We start from the raw sequence: 25,187 nt of genomic DNA on the forward strand, positions 1-25,187 counted from the left end.
ACACAAAAAAATGCATTTACTTAAATATTACTGATAGTTGGGGTTTCTACCTTACATGTGAAGAGCCAGAAAGTTGTATATCGTTGACTAGAACAGCAGGTTGGTGTGGAGTTTATTTTAGGGGTTTTGCATTAAAAACTGTGGAGTGTATTTTTATACAGAGTCACTATTTGTGTGTGGACCATATTTACTTTTTCACATACCTTCTTTATCAGCTTGTGCAGAAACAGGGTGATCTCTCAGCTGCTTGTCTGGGATACAGATAGTTCTTTCTCCCCTCGTGCCGTGGGCCGTGGAGAAGTGGGCTTCCCACGGGGTAGGACTGCCCTGATAGCCAGCCTTCCATCAGCCAGGGTTCTGACTGCCCTTCCTCCGCAAGCACCCTTGTCCTTTGAGAATAACGGTCTCAAGGTGCCTGGTCCTCATGGGGCCTGAGACGGTGAGCGGAGGGGAGAGTGCTAAGTTTGACCAGCTGGACTGTTCCTGCTGTTGCTGCTTCTGGATCCTCCAGAGGCTCTTACGTGAGCCCCCTGTGGGCCTGGAGCCCTCAGATTCTCCCACATCTGCATGTTTGAGGCACGTCCTCTGATCAGATCTACTAGTTTTCCACGTTTTGGGCATCCCCTGTGATTTACCAGTCACCGACGGTTCTTCTCTTGGTTTTCCAGCACAGCTCTGTAGTTGTGGTGGGATGATTTTAGTCTTTTACGTGGTCCGGGGATAGAAAGGAAAGGCTGCGATGTGTGCTCAGTTTATTACTGGAAACCCCCAAAGATAATGAAAAGCTATTTGAGATGAATTGGTTTTCGTGTTCAGAGTAGCTGTCCGTGTAGCTACTCTTTGATTAAGAATCTCTCGAATCCAGCAGCAGATACACTCACATTGTAGTTAATGGCCAGCCTCTTGAAGAGTAAGTCCCTTTGTTGAGAATCTTCTCCTGAAGAAAGAAACTCTAGGGTTATGTAATTAATGTGTTGAAGATATCCTTAGAACTCCCAAGAGGAAAATGTGTGTCTTTCTTGTTGGGAATGCCTGGCGCTCTTTTCTCAAAATCAGGACCCGCCTACACCTTCTTCCCTAGGCTCTGCTTTCTAGGCAGGGGAAGTGGAAACTCATCAGCTACACTCAGCATTTGTTGAAAAGCTGCAATATAGCAAGCCAGCGGTCTATACTGTTTTTGTAAATAAAACTTTATTGGAACACACCTATACTCATTCATGTCCATATTGTTTAGGGGTGCTTTAATTTTATAAAAGCAGAAATGAGTCGTTGCAACTGAGGTCATAGGTCAACAAGTCAAAAATACTTAACTGTCTGACTTCTTGGGAATCATAGAGAAAGTGGGTCTGGATTCTCCTGAGTGTGGTGTCTGGTTGGTTCAGGAGGAAGGGAGGTATGGACCTTGAGTGTAGAGCAAGTGGAGCGGCAGAGCCTCCTGCCTTTATAGAGCTTGTTTTTGTTTGAGAGTCATCAGACGATCTTCTCTGATAGACCTCAAAAATTGACTTGCTTTCCTTCTGGTTCACTGCTTCTGATCAAGCCCCTCTTTCCTGATTCACAGGGTGTCTGCACAGAACTCTGATAGCCTCTTTCTTTGACACCCAGTTCTTCCGATTAGAAATGCAAATTGAAGCCCAATCTCATTCCTTCTCTCTCGAGGATCACCACTGTCCTGAGATTGGTGTTCATCCTTCATCTGCTCTTCTTTGTGGTTTCTGTTCATCCCTGAACAGTGCCTAGCACTGTTTTGATCATTTATAATTTCTTGTAAGTGGTATACAGGATGTGTTTTTCTTCACCTCCTTTTTTGGCTTAAGATATTTGTGACCATCCAGCTGGATGTTACTTTTGTAACATTTGTACTTATTGTTACTTTTGTACATTTGGAATGTACTTTTGTCAGACATTGCAGTATATGGTTGTACCACGGTTTCATCAATCCTTTCTGTGGGCCCTGTTTTTTTTCTCATTAAGTTGACCTTTTGTCTTTATATCTTTTTAAAATAGCTTTATTGCAATATGTACCATATAATTCACCCTTAAAATGATATGGTTCAGTGCTTTTAGTATGAATGCAGTGGTATAGCCAGCACCATTACTTAATTTTAGAACAGTTTCCTCATTTCCAAAAGAAATGTTGTAACCATTTTCTGTCACTTCCTATCTCCTCCCTTCCTTTCCGCCCCCACTGCAGATTGAAGCTAATCTGTTTCTTTCTAAAGATTTGTCTGTTCTGAATCATGTAAATAGGATCTTTTGTGACTGGCTTTTATTTAGCAGAATGTTTTTGAGGTTCATCCATGAGGTAGCATGTATATAATGGGTTTTTAAGTTCACAATTTTTTTTTTTAAATGATACTTGGCATGTGTTATTTTTAAAGTGCCTTTACTATTATTAAGAATAAAAACCTAGCTCTTATCATTTGCTAAAGCTCTGGCAGAAAGAAAGATAATGCTTTACCACAAAAATACAGTTGAGAGCCTCCAGGAGTGAGTGTAGCACAGTCCTTACCTTTTGAAGAACTTGCAGTGTAGTTGGGGGTTAGAATGGCAAACCAAGTAGAAAAACACAGAATAAGAAGAATTGTGAGGACATAGAAGAGGAGCAGTTAATTCGTTGGGGGGATGTGTTCAAGGTGTGATAACACGGTGGCATTCGATCTGAGTCTAGACTTTGGAAAATGAATAAGATGTCAGGAAGGAGTGTTGGTCAGGAGGGAGAAGGAGGAACAGAGGCGTTGAGAGATGGAAGAGCATCTTCTGGGAACAGGGGAGGTGGGGTGGCCTGAGCAGCGTTGTGGCAGGACCGAGGGCTGGTAAGGGCCAGGCTCGTGGATCTGCACGTGCTGTGGTGGCACTGGAAGATGTAGGCAAGAGAAGACACAGCCACGTTTGTACTTAAAAGAAAACTGACAGCATAGAGGGTGGGCTGGAGAAGAGAGAGCCTGGAAGTGGGGCAATCCATCCAAAGGCCGATCTTTTGGGTGAGAAGTGATGCCTGATGCTGGTAGCAGGAGTGAGAACATGGTGGCATGGAGAGGCATCTTTCAGGTTAAGTTGAAATGGGCGGTAAGGAAGAGAATTCTGGAAAGACTCCCTGGTCTGTCTCTTGCACAGCCGAATGACTTGGGAATTTGGTCACTATCCCCCACGTAGTCAAGAGTAACTTGTGCTGGAAGCTTTAAGGAGTAAAAATAGCTTATCTTGTAACTTAAAGATGACTAAAAGTATTTTATTTCCAATTCAGAAATGAAGCACAGGTTCATACTGAGCCTAGGATATGTCAATTTCAGACTTGAACAGTCAAACCAAACTACTATTAATTATCACTTCCTCATAGCCAAAAGAATGCAATGGTGTAAAGATTCCTGTCGATGCCAGTAAGCCTAACCCCAATGATGTGGAGTTTGATAATCTGTATTTGGATATGAATGGAATCATCCACCCCTGTACGCATCCTGAAGACAAGTACGTAACCCATTTTTGTCGCTGATAGCACAAGTCACGGAGGAGTGCTATATGATATTACACTATTTGCTTGTCATTGTAGACCAGCACCAAAAAACGAGGATGAAATGATGGTTGCAATCTTTGAGTACATTGACAGACTCTTCAATATTGTCAGACCAAGACGGCTTCTCTACATGGCAATAGATGGAGTGGTAAGTGCTGAATGACTTAAAATCAGTTCCCCTGTGTTTGTTTTTGCTGTGTTCCCAGTGTCTAGAATGAAAGTCAGCTAAGTGAAGAATGGTTGACGATAATGAGTTTGAGAAAGAAAGCCTCACCTTTCAGCCTCTCATTCAGCTGTGTTTTGTGAGTGTGCCTGTTTTGTGCCAGAGCCCATGAGGTCCTGGGGGTGTTGGTGGCTGCCACTGCAGGGGCAGAGGCAGGGGTAGATGGGTACGGTGAGTTACCCAGGGTCTTCCTGAGCATCAGCAGCGCATGCAGGGCATTGGGGCGTGGAGTGGGCAGTGCTACATGGCAGTGAGGCAATAGAGAGGAGCAGGCCTTTGTCCCATTTATTTATTTATTTATTTTTGAAGAGTTAAAAGTAATGAATGAAATAATTTTGAAAATCCAGAAAGCTTTGGGTTCGAGAAGATTAACTTTTCTATTTATTCAAGGAAAGAATCTTAGCTGCCTAAAAACTTAAGCTACAAGTAAAGTATAGTAAAAAAAAGTAAAGGGAACGGGAGTATGTCTTTCTTAGAGCAGATTACAGCTCATGTTAGCTAAGTTTCTTGCAGAATCCCTTTCACTGTACTCCACTGTGTTTTTCTGCTGGGTCAAGGATAAGTTATGTGCACATTTGAATGTTTATAGATATGTACCCATTCTTGTCTGTAACCCTTTTTTTTTGTTTATGTTAAAAATATAAATGTAGATCATAGCACTTGAAAGAGTTAGATTAGGTGGTCTCATTTTACAGGAAAGGGAACTGTTTAAAGAGAATATGAAATAGCTTACTTTATGCAGACAGGAGGCTTGAGAGTCCCTTCCAAACCCAGTTCAGTAATTGCAAAACCTTACAGTTCAGTTCACTTCATTCACACTTACTCAGTGATTGAAGTTACATTTGGTTAGAGTGATATAAGATAAACTGTTCTCTTTCTACCCGCTGTGCTTTATTATAGAGACAGCGTGATAATTATGGTCTTGTGAATCCCATTTAGAGACCTTTCTTCCTTTTAGGTGTGGGCTCAGAGAAGGTATTCCTGATCCTGGCTCTGTGGCAACTACTCCCTCTCTGTGTGCTGAGTCTCTGAGTAAAGCGAGCTTTCCATCTGGGGTGCCTGAAAGTATTGTAGCCTAATGGAACTGTCCTGGGCCCGCCCTTGTGCTGTGCGGCCCTCAGTGCTGTGGCCTTATAGAGGGGTTGTCCTTTATTGACACGTCACTCGTTCACCTGACTGCACTGCGTTTAAGGGTTTTGGTCCAAATTTAAGCCCTCAGGTTCTACTGTATGTGGTAAAAGGATTGTTTGGACGTATTACTTAGCTTTTCCATTTGAGTGCGCTATTTTTATCAGAGTAGCTGGTTCAAAATAATGTACAAATATAGTTATAAATGTTTGAAATAGTATGTGAATATGAAATACCCATTTTCAGGCACCGCGTGCTAAAATGAACCAGCAGCGTTCAAGGAGGTTCCGAGCATCCAAAGAAGGCATGGAAGCAGAGATAGAGAAGCAGCGAGTCAGGGAAGAGATCCTGGCGAAAGGTAAAGAGCATGCACCTTGGGCTTAGATGTGTTACACGAACTGTGTGGAGGGGGCAGGGCTGGTGCCTTCTCCTTACAAGTAGGCAGGGTTTTAATTTAATCAAGATCCCAGGATATTCAGGAGAAGTTTATGTTCACTGTTGAGGAAAAGTAGTTAATAGAATCGTTTATTCCTTTAGTAAGCTTTTTCGTTTCTGAACTCTGTAGTAAAAGGGAAGTGAAAGTCTCTCAGTCGTGTCCAGCTCTTGCGAACCCATGGAGTCTACAGTCCCTGGAATTCTCCAGGCCAGAATACTGGAGAGAGTAGCCTTTCCCTTCTCCAGGGGATCTTCCCAACCAGGGATTGAACCCAGGTCTCCCACACTGCAGGCAGATTCTTTACCAGCTGAGCCACCAGGGAAACTTGTGGACAAAAGGAAGGAATTAAGTAGGGAGAGCAAATTGTCAACTTCTGTCAGGGCGAGTGCAGCCCTTCGGTTCAGTTTCATCTGTCTGTAAACTAGAAATACATTGAGTGCTTCTTATTGCCTTTTGCTGTGGGGGCTGTTAGGAAGCCGCACTACTGTAAGCGTTTTCCTCCCATCAGTCTTGGTGGCTTGCTTGCTGCTTCTCCATAGCACTCAGGTCTGTATGCAGAGGCCTGGGATGATAGCACCATGTTTCCAGGCTGTACTGGGATCGTGCACACTCGCTGTGCCCAGGGCTCCCTCAGTTCAGGAAGGGGCTTGTGGGGTTGAATGGGGTCGTCTTTGCAGTCCGTCTAAGGCCTGATGGGTCGAGGCAGGAGTTGGCTGCGACTCAGAGAGGAGGGAGACCAGGGTGCTGAGCCCCTGGGACCGCTTCTCCCAAGACCCCTGTGGGTGAGGCGGGGTGAAGTGTGGTGCCTGCAGGGTGACTCGTTTGCTGTTGTGTTACCTGAGGCAACGTGATAGACCAGGAGAGCCACCATTATTGGTTCAGGATGTTGTGTCTGGCAGGTGGAAAAAGAGGCGTAGTGTAGTCGTCTGAGACTTGTAGTTACCGTGCATTTCGTGTTTTTTAATTTGCTGGAAGTGTGCAAGTACATACATATTTTAACAGCTTGTAATTAATATTCTGATTACTGTTTGTATTTATAACAGGTTGTCTTTGCTTCTAAAGATGTCTTTTTTTCTTGAAGATGTTAGAAGCTCAAGAAAAGGCTTTTCAGTGATACAGAGGAAAAAATAGAATTTCTAAATCGCTCTAAGTGATATAAAGCTGTGATAAACTTGGCATTTTAGTTTTTTCTTGGGCCCCTTCATCTTAAGAACTGTTACTGGGATTAGAGCCTCTACCCTGTGTGTGTGTGCACACGCACGCGTGTATGCCAGGTCATTAGGAAGAATGTCATTTTTACATAACGATAGAGTATCTTCCTTGTACCATGTCTTGTTTGACAGTCATGTTAAAGCAGCTTCATGTAATTTGAGGGGAGGAATCTTATTTTCTTCGAAAAGGGGGAACATTGTTCCTCAGGTGACAACACTTCTCTTTCTTTATATTTCAACTTTCTGTTTTTGTTGTTCTGGTCTAATATTGAGTAACTTACCTCACTGTTTATGGGGAGAACAAAGCATTGCCCCTTCTTCTCTAGGTGGCTATCTTCCTCCAGAAGAAATAAAAGAAAGATTTGACAGCAACTGTATTACACCAGTAAGTAGTCTCATACTTTGCTAGCTATTGCTAACTCTTAAATGATAGGTTAATTTATTTTTTTCTATCATTTTAGGGAACTGAATTCATGGACAATCTTGCTAAATGCCTTCGCTATTACATAGCTGATCGTTTAAATAATGACCCTGGGTGGAAAAATTTGACAGTAAGTTTCACATTTTGGTACTTCAAAAAGATGAGGGTGACAATTTGAGTCATATCAAAGTCATGTCCTTTGATAGGACTGATATTATTTGTCTTTTTCTCCCTCCATGAAATGCTGATTGATGTTAGAGGAACGAGAAGCTTCTAGGGTTATTAGAGATGGGGTACCTTGCATGGTCCAGTGACCGGCAGCCGAATTTTCTCTCAGTGCCAATTTTGTCCTCTTACCGTCACCGTGAAGCTGTAAGATGGGACTCATGATTTAAAATACATATATATGAAAGTAATTTCTGTTGTTAGAAATCAAAATACAGCAAGATAAAAAGCCCTGGGGCTGCCTTTAAAGAATGGCTGTGTGCTCCTGAGTGTTTAAGTAAAATTTAAGCAAAATGTTTATATAATCTTGGGTTTATAAGCCCATTTCCCTGTTAATTAGATGTGGTACTCTGTATTTAATGGGTATCTCTTACCAATTACTCTCAGGGCTTGTATGGCTCGGTGCTGTATACTTGAGTAGCAGTGAAGAGTAGAAACTTGTGAACTGATCTGTTTTTCTAATGGCTAAGTTTGACCCAAACATTTCATTTTTTCTATTTCAAGTAGTCAGTTAACGAGTGAAATAATTTTGATGTCTAACACACACCTTATTAAGAAAAATTTCCAATTAGTAACACTGTTTTAATAGAATTATCCCAGTTTATTTTAAAATGTTCAGTTCTGTTGATTTTTGAGCTTGAAAAATGGGAATGAGCTAAAAATGTTTAAACTGTTTTTTGTAGGTTATTTTATCTGATGCTAGTGCTCCTGGTGAAGGGGAACATAAAATCATGGATTACATTAGAAGACAAAGAGGTAAAATTCATACATAAATAGTTGATTATATGTTCTATTAAAAAAAAAAGACAAGCCATTGTGTAGAAAACGTTTGGTAAAATGTGATATTCCTGTAGTATGAAATCTATTTACATAAATATATATTTCCCATCTCTCTAGCCCAGCCTAACCATGACCCAAACACTCATCACTGCTTATGTGGAGCAGATGGTAAGTTTCTTCTTTGGGGTCTGAATCTCTTTGGGTTAAACAGTAGCGAGTCCATGGTTTGGTGTGTAGTAATGAATTATTCATGGCTGCCTGGAAATTCTAAAATGCCATGCTTATTTTATGTTTGAGAGAGAACTAGTGTGGAGTCATTTAATCTGTGTTTAATATTCACCTATCTTGATTTTTTTTTTTTTTCAACTTTTTAATATGGTCACACATATCTTTAAAATGGAAAGTTGCCAAGTGTTGACTTCTGAGTGGTAGTTACACTCTAAGCCCATGTTTCTGGAGGTCCTGTTCTTGGCCACTAGGAAGTTTTAGGCTTTTCAGCTTTGCTCTCTGTGTGATCCTTGGGGCTTTTCTTTGCCTTGCTGTCTTGTGTTACGATAATATCTTGCCTTTGGTTACAGTAAGGGTCTTCCGGAAATGCTCACTGTTTGGTGTTTTGTTGTTGTTGACTGATAGCTGATCTCATTATGCTTGGCCTTGCTACACATGAGCCCAACTTTACCATTATCAGAGAAGAATTCAAACCGAACAAACCCAAACCCTGTGGTCTTTGTAATCAATTTGGACATGATGTCAAGGACTGTGAGGGTTTGCCGAGAGAAAAGAAGGGAAAGGTAAGAATTTCAGGATGGTAGTAGCCTCATTTAATATTTTTCAGTTTTATTTTTGTGATCAAACATACATAACAAACTACCACTTTTTAGCCATGTTTAAATGTGCAGTTCAATGGCATTAAGTATATAACTGCCTCATTTTAAAAATGGATAAAAAGAAGACTGGTTGATTTGATTTTTCATCTATTTGCTCTGTTACCCCTCACAGAGATGTATCTTTCCAAACTCCTTAAACACACATTCACAACCTTGCACGCAGTCAGATTCTTTCTCCTCCCCGCTTTCCTAGCACAGCTTACATCTGCACAAGGCTGAGGTCTCATAGGTAATGATGCCCATTGTGCATGATTTGTTTGAACTGTAAATAAAGTCCATTAAACTTCTTGATACCTTTGAGTAACTCCTAGTTTCTCCCTATTATGAGTTCCCTTGGTTATATCCATTTAACCATTTATATCCTTTTAAAGGGTGTCTAAGAATATGGTACCTCTTTAAAAGACGTGTTGAGTGAAAACTGGTAAAAAGTATACATATTCACAGAGAAGGGTGAGGCATGTACATTAAAATGTTAATATTGGTTGGGTGTAGGTCAGGGTTTGGCAAACTATAGCTCTCCAGGTTTGACCTATGAGTTTAGAGGGTCTTTTGTTTTTAAAGGGTTGTAAAAATAAAACATGAAAGAATATGCAACAGAAACCATACATGTCTCCCTCCGCAGGCTAAAATAGTTAGTGTCTCGCCCTCTGTTAAAAACATGTGTGTGCTCAGTCAGTGTCTCAATAATAAAGAACCTGCCTGCCAGTGTAGACCCGCAGGAGACGCGGGTTCAGTCCCTGGGTCGGGAGGGTCCTTTAGAGGAGGAAATGGCAATCCACTGCAGTGTTCTTGCCTGGGAAATCCCATGGACAGAGGAGCCTAGTAAGTCCCATGGGGTCGCAAAAGACTCAGACACGACTGTGTGTCTGAGCGCTCAGCCCCTGGTCTAGGTGTGACTGAAATTGTGGGTAATTTTTATTTTTAAAATGGTTTGGTAAATTCTGCTCTTACTTAATACTTGTAATATTAAAATGGGTCTTGCTTTAGAAGAAGCTGTGCTATTTGTTTGGATGAAGGAAGTTCCAAGATTCGGAGTAGATATATTGAGTCTTACCCCTTTCTTACAGCACGATGAACTGGCAGACAGCCTTCCTTGTGCAGAAGGAGAGTTTATCTTCATTCGTCTCAGTGTTCTCCGTGAGGTATGTGGCGGTGACCGTTGGCATGGGTGCACCAATAATAAGCCAACTGCTATTTGATGGCTTTAGTGACAGCATTCCTTTTTGGTCGCAGTATTTGGAAAGAGAGCTCACCATGGCCAGCCTGCCGTTCACGTTTGATGTCGAGAGGAGCATTGATGACTGGGTCTTCATGTGCTTCTTTGTGGGAAACGACTTCCTTCCTCACCTGCCATCCTTAGAGATTAGGTATGTGTGTGTGAGCTTGTGTGCTCAAGCTCCTGTTTAGCCCTCTGGCCTTTCAGTGCAGTCTGGTCCTAATGCTTGATGTTTGTTTCCTGGTGGCAGGGAAGGTGCCATCGACCGCTTGGTTAACATATACAAAAATGTGGTACACAAAACCGGGGTAAGTTCACTCTTGAATAATTTCAAAACAGAAGTGTTTGCTTTTGTAAGAAGGTCATTTTACATGTATTTTATCACTTACAGGGTTACCTTACAGAAAGTGGTTATGTCAATCTGCAGAGAGTACAGATGATCATGTTAGCAGTTGGTGAAGTTGAGGATAGCATTTTTAAAAAAAGAAAGGATGATGAGGTAAAGTGTTTCTCTTGCAGTAGCTCAATTGCTCCTGTCTCTCATAGGCTGTGATGATCCTGTGATTGTCCTTTTAACCTCTCTGAGTGCGCTGTTAAATCAATGTAGTGTATCAAATACCAGTGTAATCGCGAGTGGTCAGTGCTTTGATGATTTTATAAAGGCTGTGATGCTTGCTGTGTGGAATTATGTATTGCACCCTGTGTGAGTTGCATTGTACCTTCTCTCTTTTTAATCTCAAGTAAGATATAAATCCAAATACCTGCCTAATCAATGGGCTGTGAAATGAGGGTTCCAAAGCTAGAAGAATGCTGGAATTGAACTCCTGGCTGCCGTGTTTTATAGGCACTGTGTATGCTCTGGACTTTGCAACTCCGTACTCTGGTGGCGGAATGTAGGGGATCTGGGATGGATTGACTGCATTGGCCAAGGTAGAGGGTTGCAGCTGGTGTAAGAAATGTGGGCGTAAAAGAAGGAAATAAAGTCGCAGAGCATTTTGGAATTATTTATGTGGGATAGGGTGAGTCTTAGCATGGGCAGTGGGAAGTTTGCTGGTGCCATTCACCCAGGCAGTGAGCCCTGCAGGTGGAGCAGATGGGGTGGAGATAAGGTCGAAATGAGTTTCGTTTTGGAGGTGCTGCAGTTGAGGGGCCACAGGACACCTGAGAGGAGAAGTCTATGAACCAGTCAGATGGATCCATGTGGAGCTCAGGTCAGAAATCCTTCAGAAGGAGATTTGAGAACCGTGAGCAGATAGGATATGGCTCCTATCTTGAGCAGAAACTTGACATCTCTGGGAGTTTATAAAGAGGGAAAGTGCTTTCCATCAGGGGTCTCTGGGAGTGTAGAGGTTTCAGGAGAAGGTAAGGCCGGGGGAGGAAGCCCCTGGAGAGAGGCGAAGCTGTTGGTGCTGCCTGAGGTTGTCAGAGTGGGATGGATGGGCCCCTGGTCCTCAAGCTAGAGGGAGGGGCCGCAGCCTGGAGGCAGAGTGGGCTGGAGGGAGGCCGACAGTGGGTGAGAGGAGCAGAAAGGAAGCAGAGGAGACCCTTCAGCTTCTTAGTCCTATAGATCTTTATGAGCAGATGGCAACATAATATTGATACATAACTTCCTGATCTCCTCAAAGATTAAAACATGTTATTGTAACATGTTATTGTATCTGATAAGATTTTGTGTTTTCCTCAGCTTTGCTACTGTAGCTAATGGCCTCTTCTTTAGAATCTTGGGTACCATTTTGTATAACAGTGAGTGGCCTGTAGGCATTTTTTCAAAGCCTTCGGTACTTGGTAATCGTCACATGTAAGATTGAAATAGCAGAAATAACTCACTCTGAAGTGTGAAACACCTACCAGAACAGCCATTTTAACGAGTCTTCAGCCGTCACAGTGGCTCCACTTGAGCTGCTGCTCTTTATGCTGAAGAAATAAACTACACACATTTTGTATTACTTGGTATAAAATCTCATCTTAGAAAAGTCTTTTTCTGTGACTTTAGCGGACTCTGTAGTGTTAAATATTGATGGTATTTGGCATTAGACTGGGATGTGTAGGATTTGATAGAAACCAAAGTGCTTCAGACTTCAGTATATCATGTGGTTTCTGGCTGGCCTGGCAGAGAGGGCATTTGACAGCTTTGGGTCTTTGTTGGTGTCCATGACTTGTTACAATGTTTTTTGGCATGGTTGGGCATTGTATTGGACAGATTTATGAACCCTCAGAAACTCAACATAAAAGTATCTGAGTGTATATAATTTCCAGGAACGTGTGTCCATGGCTTTTGACAGATTTCCAAAGGAATTCATAACACACAAAAGATGAAGTATCAGTAAGGTCTTGTCCAGGTAGATGTGATCTGCTTATGTGGCTGCCGCCCATAAAAAGAGCAAAATAGTAGAATGGGAGTCTATCGATACTTGTTATTAAAATCGAACAGTTAGGTCAGAAATGTCTTTTTTATTTTATGAGCTTTAATCTTTGCCTTTTATCTTGCAAATGTTCATTTATTCAGCACACATTTCCTGTTTACAATGTGCCGGATAGTATTCATATTCTGAGGGTTAGTGATACAACAAAAAAACAAAATAAAAAATAGATGGAACTTCTTAGCTCGTGGAGCTGACATTCTTCTGGGGGAGATGGATAATTAACACAAAGCTGAAGTGTAGTATGCAGGGTGTGAGAGAGTGACACGTGCCGTGAAGGAAGTTAAAGCCGGGGACGAAGTGTCTGGGGAGGTCACAGCCCTAGGAAAGGTGGCTGGAGAAGGCCTTGCTGATGTCAGGGAGTGGACCATGCAGATGTTTTCAGGAAGAGCACTGCAGACGGACGGAATCACCCACCAAAAGGCTCTGGTCTGGAGCACGTATGGGATGTTGAGAACAGCGAGGAGCCCGTGTGGGAGCAGAGGATGCAAAGGGAAGGGAATAGGAGAAGAGGTCAGAAAGGTGGTGGATGTGGTAGAACCCTCTCGATCATTAGCAGGACTTCAGCTCTCAGTCTGCATCACTGAAGCATAGAAGTGACAAAGTCTGACACGAACTAGGAAACATTAACTCGAGCTGCTGTGTGGAGGCAGAGACAGAAGCATCAAGCCCAATTAAGAGGCTCCTCTGCAGTATGCTAAGGGAGCCAGCATGGTGGCAGTGAAGGTGGTAATAGATGGTTGGATTTGAGATAGGTTTTGAAGCTAGAACCAGTGGGATCGGCTGATGGATTAAATCCTAGGTGTGAGAGAAGGAAAGGTATCAAGCATGACTCCAAGGCACTTTTTTCTGAACAACCGAAAAATGGTCTGGTCTGAGTAGCTGTGAAGAGAAGACTGGGAGATGGAGAGATGGGGGTGGCGATTCTGTTTTGGACATGTCAGGGTTGAGACACGTAGGTGGGGGTGTTGAGTTGGCAGAGGCTCTGGTTGGAGACTCATGAGACTAGGTGATTATTGTTAGGAGAGCAGAGAAGTGGGGAGGTCCAGGTGATGGGCCCAGGGGAGCAGCGGCTTTCAGAGGGTGGAAGGAGGGCCGAGTGAAGGCAGCAGCAGGAGTGAAAGAACAGGTGAGTGTGGTGTCCTGGCAGCGAGGTGAAGAGCGTGGTTTCAGAAGGAGGAGTCACGGCCAGATAAGAGACGGCTCATTAACTGTGTAAGCAGAGTGTGGTTAGGGAAATTGGCAGTGTTCGGATCTTAGGAGGTTTTAAGTGGTCAGTCAGCATGTATCTGGCCTTCAGCCCCTCCTGGCAGAAAGTGCTAACCTCCCATCTTGTTAAGTGTTCTCTTGGAGTGGCAGTTCTGCCTTGGAGGGTGGAAGTGCCAAGAGGAGGGTGATGGTCATTATAGTACCTGCTGTGGGCATCTTCACTGTCGTTTCAGTGCCTGAACACTCAGGCATGGGCATGGGAGGGGTGCTTTCTGGGGAAGGACGCCTTTGAATGACTCAGTTAGTGGGGAGCAAGGTCAGCCCTAAATCCTGTCTAGTTGAAACCATGGCTAGATTTCAAAAATGAGTGGAGGGAAGAATCAAGGCAGATTGGACCCTTTCCTGTGAGTTAAACTGGCCCAGAATAAGCAGTGCAGACATCTGTCTTTTCTTCCTTCTCTCATTGGGTCTATTTGGTGGTGGTCATTGAGGGGAGCATCTGAGTGGTAGTGTTTTCCTAGAGCCCCACTGTTCTGTTTATCACTTGTGCCACACATGTGATAGGGTGGGCACTGTCTAGCCCTTTGTAGGTAATAGAGGCTCATTATTAAATTGTCTTATTGAATTTTTAAAATTTTCATCTTGATTATGAACTATATTCAGCTACAACTTAAAGAATTGTTTTCTTATGTGTATCTTCTCTATACTGACAGCCTGTTCACTCCAGGGTAAAACCAAGGGTCTTTGTCATGACTCTTACATTCTTCCCTGAAATGATATTAAAAACTATCTGCAAAAAAATTAAGAGGAACCATTTAAATTGTATATAAACCCAATTTAGAATGCCCTCTAGCCATGTGCAGTTCTGATAAGCAGCACTTTGAACATGCAGTCTATTGCCTAGTTTCATTATGTACCTAGGTTTCTGGGGTCTTCCTTTAAAACTTTAATTGTCTCTCAAATCATTCCTGGTAATGTTTAACTCTTACATTTTTGTGTAATTATTTGACAGAATATGTGGATTTTATACTTTTAGGACAGTTTTAGAAGACGACAGAAAGAAAAAAGAAAGAGAATGAAGGTGAGTTTTAATTCATAAGACTGGCAGTGGTATAAGTTTACAATTTGGGAGGAATGTGTTCATGACAGTAGCTTTTTATTCTTTACCCAGTAGGATCTGGTTAGAGACATGGTACCCACCCAACTGCCTTCCTGCCTGGTATTGATTTTAAAGGAGTCCTATCTAAGCTCTGTCTCAAGTCTGAAGGGAAATACTTGATGGGCAGGTGGTACTTAGTTATTTAAGTTTTTTACAATGATCAGTTATTATTATTGTTTTTGTAATAAAAGCAGTCAACCTTTGGTATCTCTTGAAGTCACTATGCTCTGTCTTTAATTTTTTCAGGTTAATCTTCCTAGAATAGAATGCATGCATGCTCAGTCGCATCCTATTTTTTTTGCAACTCTGTGGATTGTAACCACCAGGCTCCTCTTTCCATGGGATTTTCCAGGCAAGAGTGCTGGAGTGGGTTGCCTTTCCTTTCTCCAGGGGATCTTCTTGACCCAGGGATCTAACTCACATCTCCTGCTTGGCAAGTGGACCCTTAACTGCTGTGCCACCTGGGAAGCCCACAGAATAGGATGGCTACCTGGAGTTTTGTTGTTTCTCTGCTCAGAAATCAGCAGTGACTTCTTAGTCACCCTCAGAGTCCATTCTCAGTCTGGCTTGCAGAGCGCCCGCCGCCAGCTCCTCCCTTCCTGTCCTCTCAACATCCTCTAAACAAGCCAGGCTGTTTTAGCCTGGCCTCCGTTGCCTCCTCCAGAGGTTCCTCCTCCCATCTGTGCACACTTCGCCTTCTCCATGGCTTCCCTTGCTGCCTGGCTGGTGCCTGGGTTGAGCAGGGCTTTCCTTTACCTCTGGTGATTCTTGTTGTCCTTCCTAGATTTTAAACTCAACGGAGTTGAGGGACTGCCTTTTATTTTCAGATTTTATTGGGTTTGAGCAATTTCAGGAACCTAGAAAGGAGAAGAGTAATTTATTGCTGAATTAGTTCCAAACCGCTTAGATCTGGGGAGAAGCCTGTTTGGTTACTGCTTTCTTTTTTCTTTTATTAATTTTTTAAATTGAAGTATAGTTGATAACTGAAGAAGGGAAAGGCTTATCCACTCCAGTATTCTGGCCTGGAGAATTCCATGGACTGTATAGTCCATGGGGTCACAAAGAGTTGGACACGGCTAGGGGACTTTCACTCACTCATTCATAGTTGATATATAATATTATGTAAGTTTCAGCATAATGATTCACAGTTTTTAAAGGTTATAATCTATTTACAGTTATTATAAAATGTTGGCTGTGTTCCCTGTGGTCTTGCAGTATATCCTTGCAGCTTATTTATTCTATCCATCATAGTTCATACTGTGTATGATTATTTTCTTTCAGTCAGTATTTGTTTTTAAAACATCTGTCAGTCACAGCTGTCATCTATTATAGCTGTTGTCATAGCTCTGATTGGCAATAAAGAGTTAAATTCTAGCAAGGTGAAGAGTGAATAAAAGCTGTATTTCCTAAGTAGAAATCAAACGCTTGACTTTTTTTTTTTTAACCATTAAGGTAAAATGTTAATGTTATTTGTTATTTTTATTTGACTAGAATTATGTCTCGAACATGTAGCGAAATTATAAGAGAACAGCCTGAGACTTGAATAGTTCCATAGAGTGGAACTGAATGTGATGATGGCTATTCTCAAACTTCCCATGTATGTACCAGAACAATGAATTATATGTACTTTTAGAGCAGAGTTGCTATTACAGACTGTTTACAGGGTGAGTTACCATCATATCAAAGGGTAAACAACCCTGAACGTCAACAGAACATCCCATCTTTTCCATGCTTGTAGTGGGGTCTCTTTCCATTGCCCTCTTTTTTTCCCTGTCATCCAGTTGTGCTGTGGTTTCATTTTAATTTCTACATTCGTTTGTCTTCATTTATTTTAGAGAGATCAACCATCTTTCTCTCCTGGTGGAATATTAACCCCTCATGCCCTTGGTTCAAGAAGCTCACCAGGATCTCAAGTGGCCAGTAATCCAAGACAAGCGGCTTATGAGATGAGGATGCAGAATAACTTGGTAAGGGACTCACTCTTCATGTAGCCTGAAAGGCTGATGGCTTACCAGGTGCCCCTTGTAGTTGTGTGTGAATTTGATCATGTAGCCTGGAGGTGTTTTTTGTTTTACAGCTTTTTTCAATGTCTTTTGCCTTGGGATATTTTTATTTCTATTAAATCTATCTTTATTAATATGAAATGATCTAAATGTGAATATGAAATATGAAAATACCTAAATGATGTGAAGGGAACGAAAATGCGTGTAAATAAGATGGCTTAGTGGCTGCGGTGTTTCTGTAATGAACATGGGCCTCAGTGCTTCCAGCTCCTCCCCAAGGCACGATGGTGATGGTGATGGAAGCGTGAGGGGACATCCACATGTCTCATAGCTGGGGCAAGAGAGGAGGGAGGGTTTTGCTACCTAATTTCCCCTTTCTTCCAGCGATCAGTTGTGGGCATTTTGCAGAATGGTATTCCTCAGTCTGTTAAGTACAGGTGCTCATTACTGCCTAAAGTCTCGCTCTCTGATTGAGTCATGGAATAGATCCAAGTATCTATTTTAAGGTAGCTCTCACTACCGAAATTCTAGTTGCTGCCTGTTTGTAAACTCAGGAACTAAATGGATTTGCCTTGTGATAGCCCTCCTTGTTTGAACTTTGTAATCCAGACTGCAGGAGTGGACCATCTCAGCTGGCAAGTCTCTACTCTGCCCATTAGCTTTCTGTTGTATTGACAGAAGACCCAAGAGCCTGGGGCACATGGCGGACAGCAAGCAGGGATGAGGGAAGAGACCATGAGCTAACACAGACAGACAGCAGATGATCGAAGCTATTGCTTATTTCAGTCTAGCAGGCCTGAGAGAAAGAGAGTTCTGTACAGGGAAAAAAGATATATAACTTTTTACTATGGTGAATTCAAGGAAATTGTGTAACTTTGGATATTTAAGTTTTATTATTCCTTTTAGTTATCCTGTTGATGTTCAAGTTCTTTATTATAGGGCAATCCTACATGTGGAATTTTTGCCATGTCAAGAGACTGAATTTATATTCCCATTAACTCAAAATGAGAAGTTTTAGGACCTTAGATTTGAAATTGAAGAAACAAGGTTTTGCATCTTCCAAGAGAAGAAGCTTGCCTTACTGTTGTGGGTTTGTTATTTTTATTTTTATTTATTTATTTATTTTAGTATTATTTTTATTTTATATTGAAGTATAGTTGGTTAACAGTGTGTTGGTTTCCAGTTAGATTCAGCTGTACATATATACATGTATCTGTTCTTTTTGCTCTTTGTTTTCTTGTCTTATTTCTTGCACCATTAACAGTGAGCTGCAGAGGGTCAGTGAAAGGGATTGCAGTGAGACTCTTGAGTAGGACAAAAGAAACTGATATTTGTCATTGAAGAGCACAGTGGCTACGGTCCCCACAGAATGGACTGAACGTGACTGGCAACACCATGTTGATGATGGAGTGCTGTTTTCTTAACATCAGGGAGGCATTAGGTCTAAACTCTGTAACCTGTGACACCTGGCCATACAGTATCATGAGTAAAGTTGATGCTCTACATTTTTAAAAGAAAGGGTTATAAACGCCATGTGAAACAGAATTTTGCTTTGTTGTAACAGACTTTCTTAGCCTATGGTTTGAACTGCCTTTATGCTCAGATTTTACAGTTTCATCAAAATAGCCTCTTGAACTTCTCAATTTAAAAAGTTCAATTTATTCAAAATATCTAATAGATTTTCACTAATAGAACAAAACCTTTACTATGAGAACCTTTTCTGCTGCATATGTTTTTGGTCACTTAAAACTAAAGTTGCAGAAGATTTTAATTTTTAGTTTAAAGGATAGGGTGTGCCTATCCTCACTGAGTTAGGTACATAGAGAAGAGAACACTGAATTTAAACTGGTATCCAAGTCTTTGAAATACTAATGTATATTTTTCTAAGATGACCAATAGATTTTTATTTGTACATTGAATTTTAAAGCAGTGTATGTAAAATATTTAATAATTTAATAGTTACCTGGCTGAGTCTTATTACTAAACTGTTGCTTTCCAGAGTGGTTATACTATGCTAGGTTGAACACATCCATTTAAATTCATTTTCATCTGCTTGGCTATTTTATAGTTAATTTATATATTTATCTTTTCCCCCTTTTACAGTTCTGCTGTTTGATTAGTAGAAAGTGATTGTGAATTAGTAAGATCAGGGAATCAGCAAAGAAAAGAAATATTTAATAATAATTTTAAAAATCTATAAAATTCAGTTTTTCTTTTCAAGCAGTTTTTGCCCTAAGAACGTTCAAATTCATTTAAGCATAGGAAACTTGGTACCATATTACTCTTTTTGGGGAGAAGTACAATAGGCCAAAATCAGTCTTTATGCTTTCTAAATATATTCACCATATCCATTTAACAGGTTTAAAAAATAACAGCTTTAAATAAGGTATTACCATGAAGCATGGTGGTAGAAGCAGTGGGATGTAGCTTCTTTTGTGAAATGAATAATTAAATCCTTCCTCTGTAATGTCATTATTGTCTGCAGAGTCCTTCAGTCTCTCCTAATACGAGTTTCACTTCTGACGGCTCCCCATCTCCGAGAGGAGGAATTAAACGAAAAGCGGACGACAGTGACAGTGAACCTGAGCCAGAGGATAACGTCAGGTGAGGCCATTTTTTGGTAGCACTTTGTTAGCAAATTGCTGAAATAGAGGTGGTCTAATTAATGCTATTTAGCTCAGAGAAGCAGTGCCTTCAGTTGCTTGCCTGTGATCTTTTTATCCAGCAGTAATTAATGTGGAGGGTTAGGATAGTCAGTAAATTCCAGTGAGATGTGTAAGCTATAGCTGTTAAACCTAAGTATCTAGATTAGTATGCGTGCAGGTTCTCATCCTCCAAGCCACTTTCCCTCTGAGACCAGGCGCTAGATAGGCTAGGCATGAGGTGTTTAGCTCTGACTATGTGATCTGAATGTGACTGTGTGGGGATTAAATTTTCAAGCTGCTTAACCCAGAAAGTTCAGTAACACTTGGATACTTGATATAGTTTGCTTTAATCTTCTCAGTTGAAAAGTTTCTTCCTCAGGATGAAATATGCAGAAATCGTTTGGTTAAGAAATATGTATATTTTTAAAAACCACGAATTTGTATATGCACAGTTCTATTTCATGACAAAGGAGGTTCCCTTTAACTGTACACTTAACATTTATGATGGGAAACTTTGATTCTTTCATTTGGCCAGATCAGAGATTAATAACCTCTTTTATAATTAAATCTAAGCTTGAATCCTAGACTCCCAAGTACAAAAGGCCAACAGTCTCAATAAATGTAACTCATTAATAATTTAGCAAAATAATAGGTAGTCCAAAGTTAAGCGAACAATAGTGGTCCAAAAGCATGCACAAAAGCAGCTCATGCTTCTTATATAGGTTATGGATGATGCGTTTGTGTTTATGATTAGAAACCTCACAAATGTCGTGTGGTTCTGCATTTTCCAAACAACCTTTGATGTCAGGTACTGCAGTCTGTGATGACGTGTCATCGTACTTTTACCTTACCTGAGTTTTTGTCCTCTGCTTCTATGACAATGGATTTTCCTCTTTGAGTGTTTTTTGTTTACTAAGAAGTCATCATGATTTGGCTAGTTTAATAGTAAACTAATTAATGCTAGCTTAATAGTAAACTTGATTTATTTAGTGTTTTATTGTTTAATTTTGGTGCTGGGAATAATCATGATGGAAATGCTTCTATCAAGAAATGCTTGGGATTCTTAGCATTTATTTTCTTACTGTCTTTTGTATAATGGTGATCTACATCATGAATAGAGATATTTCTCCAGATTGGTGTTCTGTGAATCCTTTGTGTAGCTATGAAACCTTTCATAGCTAGAATGGCATATAGTGAAGAACCAGTTACCCCAGGTCGCATCTTGCTGCACAAAATAAATGGAGATCAGGCCCAGCTGCTCACAGACACAGCTCACAGCTCTGACGACTGATGCTCAGACGCTGAGTGTGGTTCCTGAGGAAGGAGCTGGCAGGGCTGCTCCCACTCCTGGGGTGCACCCTGAAAACAAACATGCTAAACAAGATTCCTACTTTTGCCTTTTTAAAAAAAAATGAAATTGTCTCTTCACTTCTTTCACTTAGGGAAAACAGGCATTGATGGAGGTCTTTTGCACAAGCCAAGTAGTGTAAAATGAACTTTGGAAAGGGTTTACCTGTATTCTGAAACATGACTGCAGTTACTTTGTAAGGTCTGGCACATGGTAGAAAGTGGCCTTACTATAGAGGCATCTTGAGATCTGTCCTGATGAAAAGAAAATTATTTTGGCTTCTTTGTGTTCTATCAAGAAAATGTTTTAATCTCTCAGAGAATGAGAAATCAGTACTTTGTGGTTCTTCTCATTGTATGTTTAGTAATTAATGATAACTTAGTGAATTGATTGGCCTGCTTCTAAGTTTTACCAGAACATGCAAATATACATACGTACGTGTGCATGCATGTCCTTCCCTTTAACTCTTAGCTTAAAGATGCCCAAGCATGCAGAGTATAGATTAGCTATACCAAGTTTCTGCCTGGTTTTTACTCTTTTATAAATTGTGTTTTACCTTTAAAAGAATTACCCATAGCAAATCTTTTTTTTCCAAAGTAGTTTAATTGACTTGTTTTGTACAGTTTAGATATATCCTAATAAACTGAGGAACTTGAACTATATAAAAATATATTCAGTATTTGAATCTTAAAATGTAGTTTTAGAATTACTCCACGGTCCAAAAGCATATAAAATAGTATAAAATTTCAAGCACACAAGTGTTATGTATCTGTGCTTAGTCACTCAGTCATGTCTAACTCTCTGCGACCCCATGGATTGTAGCCCACCAGCTCCTCTGTCCACGGGGATTCTCCAGGCAATAATACTGGAGTGGGTAGCCTATCTCTTCTCCAGGGGAATGTCCTGATCCAGGAATCAAACCAGGGTCTCCTGCATTGCAGGTGGATTCTTTACTAGCTGAGCTACCCAGGAAGCCCTGTTACGTATCTACTTTAGCATAAGTGATGATCCTTTTTTAAAATGTAGTTTTAGAATGATCTTACTGGAATCAGTGTTTTGAATTTTTGATGTTTAAATATCTTTAAGTTGGTAATAAATCCTGTGAAAGTGGAGGTTTTAGAAAATAGTTAAATGAACTGTGTTTGCTAGCGTTACTGTTGAACTCATTTACATTTCACCTGGACATTAGATGTAAGTTGATTGGGGTGATAAATAGGTGTACACTTACCATATTAAATCAGGATAAACTGATCTTGCCTGGTTTTTTAGGTTATGGGAAGCTGGTTGGAAACAGCGATACTACAAGAACAAATTTGATGTTGATGCAGCAGATGAGAAATTCAGACGTAAAGTTGTTCAGTCTTACGTTGAAGGACTCTGCTGGGTTCTACGATATTATTACCAGGTACAAAGGATATTTTCCTCTAAATTTCTAGCTGATAATTTTAGAAAGATAATTTTTGTAATAATGTGTATTATTGAGCCTAATATTTGTTTATAAAGCTCATTAATGTATACACAGAGCTCATTTTTGTTGTTAAAGAATTTCAACATAAAGGAGTGTTGTTGAGTATGCTTTGTCTTGCAAATGACTACAGTTTAGTGTTTTTTTAAGTTGGAATACAAAAACAACTGAATAACTAATAGGTAGTCACTAAATGAATTGGAAGAAAAAAAATAACTGAGCAACTATTAGATAGTCACTAAATTACAGAACAAAAGAGAAAGCCTGGAAAATACTAGTAAGAATTGGAAAGGAATTTGAATGATACCATTTCTTCCATGTAAAGTAATGATGTTATTGAAGTTTGACTTAAAGCCTTTGGTAATTGGGATGTCAGATTGGTGAGAGGTTAGGTAGACATGGGGGTTGTAACTCATAGTTAGTATCTGGTTTTGTGTTTGTAGAATGAAGCAAGTTCAGTTTGTTGTAATCTGAAATTAGTAGAAAGTAATTTAATGTGTTAAGTATCAACTATAGAATTTTTTAATATAGTGTTTTACTTCTACAAAGATTAATTCCCCAGGCACATTGTCAAAATACATATCATTGAATATTTTTATAAGAAAAAGAAAGTTCTCACTGAAAATCTAGGGAATTCTCAAATGAAGCTTTTGCTGGTTTTGCTGTCAATCATGGTGATGTCCCTTCTCCATCTGTAGGCTCAGTGTCAGCTACACTTTTGTTCTTCATTTTAACTGGAAGCTCTAGAGTTGTAAAGAAATGCCACCAAACGCATTTGAAGGACAAAAATTTCACCAAATTGTGTTTGTCAATATAAAATTTGGTATTAACTACTGATTTTAAAGGTGTTTTGCAGTATTTTTTTAAATAAAGGGGCCATTGATATGAAGTGAAAGGTTCAAATTGAATCAAAATAACTTTTAGAACTCATGGAAAAATTAATACATGGACTATCTACTAGAAATCATATGTTTTATAAATAGAATATTATAGATTAATAGCCTAATATTTTTTGGTTTTCTGTGTATATCATTAACATAGATTTGTGGCTTTGCTGTTTTGAATGATTCCAGGGCTGTGCGTCCTGGAAGTGGTATTACCCATTCCATTATGCACCATTCGCTTCAGACTTTGAAGGGATTGCAGACATGCCTTCTGATTTTGAGAAGGGTACCAAACCGGTAAGCTGAGCTATTTAGAGCCATAAAATTTATAGAATTTTGGCATAGATCAAAATTGTGTGTCATATGTTAAAGTTTTTTGTTTGTTTTGTTTTTAATAGTTTAAACCACTGGAACAACTTATGGGGGTTTTTCCAGCTGCTAGTGGTAACTTTCTACCTCCATCATGGCGGAAGCTCATGAGTGATCCAGTGAGTCTCTCCCTACCCGCCCCTGCCAAGTCTTAGACACGTGTATTATTTTGCAAAATAACAGGTGCATTCTATTTCTTCAACCTGCTAAGAACTAAGTAAACTTCTTAATATTAAATAGTAAATTTAAGAATTTTTCTTGATTGGTGTTAGTGGTGGTTTGTTTTTTTTCTTATGATATAGAAACTTTGCTGTCTGGCTTGAGAGAGTAAATCTTTGGAGTTGTTCACAAAATTAGCCAAATTTAAATTATTCTATATTATCAACATGTTACTGTATTAATGTTAAATTCAATATGATGTATCCGATATATTCTGAGATATATTTGCTATGAGTCTTGGTGTTCTGAGTGTGTACCTGGGTTTTTGTCATACACTTTACTAACATGAGTCACAGTTGCATTTGCATTTCATAGTTAAAAGAGTGAAGTACAGAAACAGTGCAAATATTTGAGTTCTTCTGTATTTTTTCACAACTTTATTATTATTTTTTTCTGCTTTTCTTGGCTATCAGTACCCTATTTAGTAAATAAAATGCATTTGTATTTTGAAGAAATTCTTAAAACAGTTATTTTGTTCTCCGCCTACCTGTAAGCCATTATTTTTGTTTGTTCCGGGCCTTTGTGGTGGCTGCCAGACCTAAGACTGGCACAGCTGGAATCCCCTCCTAGCTTATCTTGTATGTGAGGAGGAGTGAGGCACAGCTGGGAAACAGGGTTCTCTGTGAATTCTTCACTCTACACTGGATCCACAGATATCCACTCTAAAATTCTTCTGTGTTAATATCTTTTATTTTTATCTTTTAAAATTGTTGATTTTTTTCTCCCTGGACCTGCAATTTAAAGAATACTATTTTAAAAGGAAAGCTTGTTTTCTTATCATGCATGATAGTGTGATCAAAAGTTTTATATCAAATTTTTCATAACAGAAATATGTGACTTCATTTTGTGAATCTGTATTTGTCTCCCTGCTATAGGATTCTAGTATAATTGACTTCTACCCTGAAGATTTTGCTATTGATTTGAATGGGAAGAGGTATGCATGGCAAGGTAAAATTTAGACAGTATTCCTTTTTGTTAAAATAATTTTCTCTTTCTGATAAAACTGTGTACTAACATGACTTTTTCCAGAAAAACATCTGCTGCTTCTTCATTGACTACGCTAAAAGCCTTTGACTGTGTGGATCACAACAAACTGTGGAAAATTTTTCAGGGGATGGGAATACCAGTCCACCTTACCTGCCTCTTGAGAAATCCTTATGCAGGTCAGGAAGCAACAGTTACAGCCAGATGGAACAACAGTTAGTTCGAAACTGAGAAAGGACTACATCAAGTCTTTATATTGTCACCTTGCTTATTTAACTTACGTGCAGAGTACATCATGCAAAATCCTGGGCTGGATGAAGCACAAGCTGGAATCAAGATTCCTGGGAGAAATATCAATAACCTCGTATACGCAGATGACACCACCCTTATGGCAGAAAGCGAAGAGGAGTTAAAGAGCCTCTTTAGTGAAGGAGGAGAGTG

General features: G+C 40.1%; 1 protein-coding gene across 4 annotated transcripts in view; it reads left to right on the forward strand.

The window, feature by feature from the left end:
* Nucleotides 1–25,187, forward strand: part of XRN2 (5'-3' exoribonuclease 2) — a 62,750-nt gene that overhangs the window by 7,650 nt on the left and 29,913 nt on the right. For 2 of the 4 annotated variants that reach the window (XM_061436387.1, XM_061436389.1), the window contains exons 2-20: nt 3,341–3,468; nt 3,551–3,662; nt 5,112–5,223; nt 6,839–6,897; nt 6,974–7,063; nt 7,842–7,914; nt 8,056–8,106; nt 8,572–8,729; nt 9,893–9,967; nt 10,059–10,192; nt 10,292–10,349; nt 10,433–10,540; nt 14,707–14,751; nt 16,665–16,796; nt 19,318–19,436; nt 22,095–22,230; nt 23,364–23,471; nt 23,573–23,662; nt 24,638–24,710. In XM_061436387.1, coding sequence (XP_061292371.1) covers nt 3,341–3,468; nt 3,551–3,662; nt 5,112–5,223; nt 6,839–6,897; nt 6,974–7,063; nt 7,842–7,914; nt 8,056–8,106; nt 8,572–8,729; nt 9,893–9,967; nt 10,059–10,192; nt 10,292–10,349; nt 10,433–10,540; nt 14,707–14,751; nt 16,665–16,796; nt 19,318–19,436; nt 22,095–22,230; nt 23,364–23,471; nt 23,573–23,662; nt 24,638–24,710 — 1,861 coding nt within the window. The remainder of the gene's footprint in view (nt 1–3,340; nt 3,469–3,550; nt 3,663–5,111; nt 5,224–6,838; nt 6,898–6,973; nt 7,064–7,841; nt 7,915–8,055; nt 8,107–8,571; nt 8,730–9,892; nt 9,968–10,058; nt 10,193–10,291; nt 10,350–10,432; nt 10,541–14,706; nt 14,752–16,664; nt 16,797–19,317; nt 19,437–22,094; nt 22,231–23,363; nt 23,472–23,572; nt 23,663–24,637; nt 24,711–25,187) is intronic. The other 2 variants (XM_061436388.1, XM_061436390.1) reach the window with 2 other exon arrangements.

The sequence above is a fragment of the Bos javanicus genome, chromosome 13 (genome assembly GCF_032452875.1).
Source record: "Bos javanicus breed banteng chromosome 13, ARS-OSU_banteng_1.0, whole genome shotgun sequence".
NCBI lineage: Eukaryota > Metazoa > Chordata > Mammalia > Artiodactyla > Bovidae > Bos > Bos javanicus.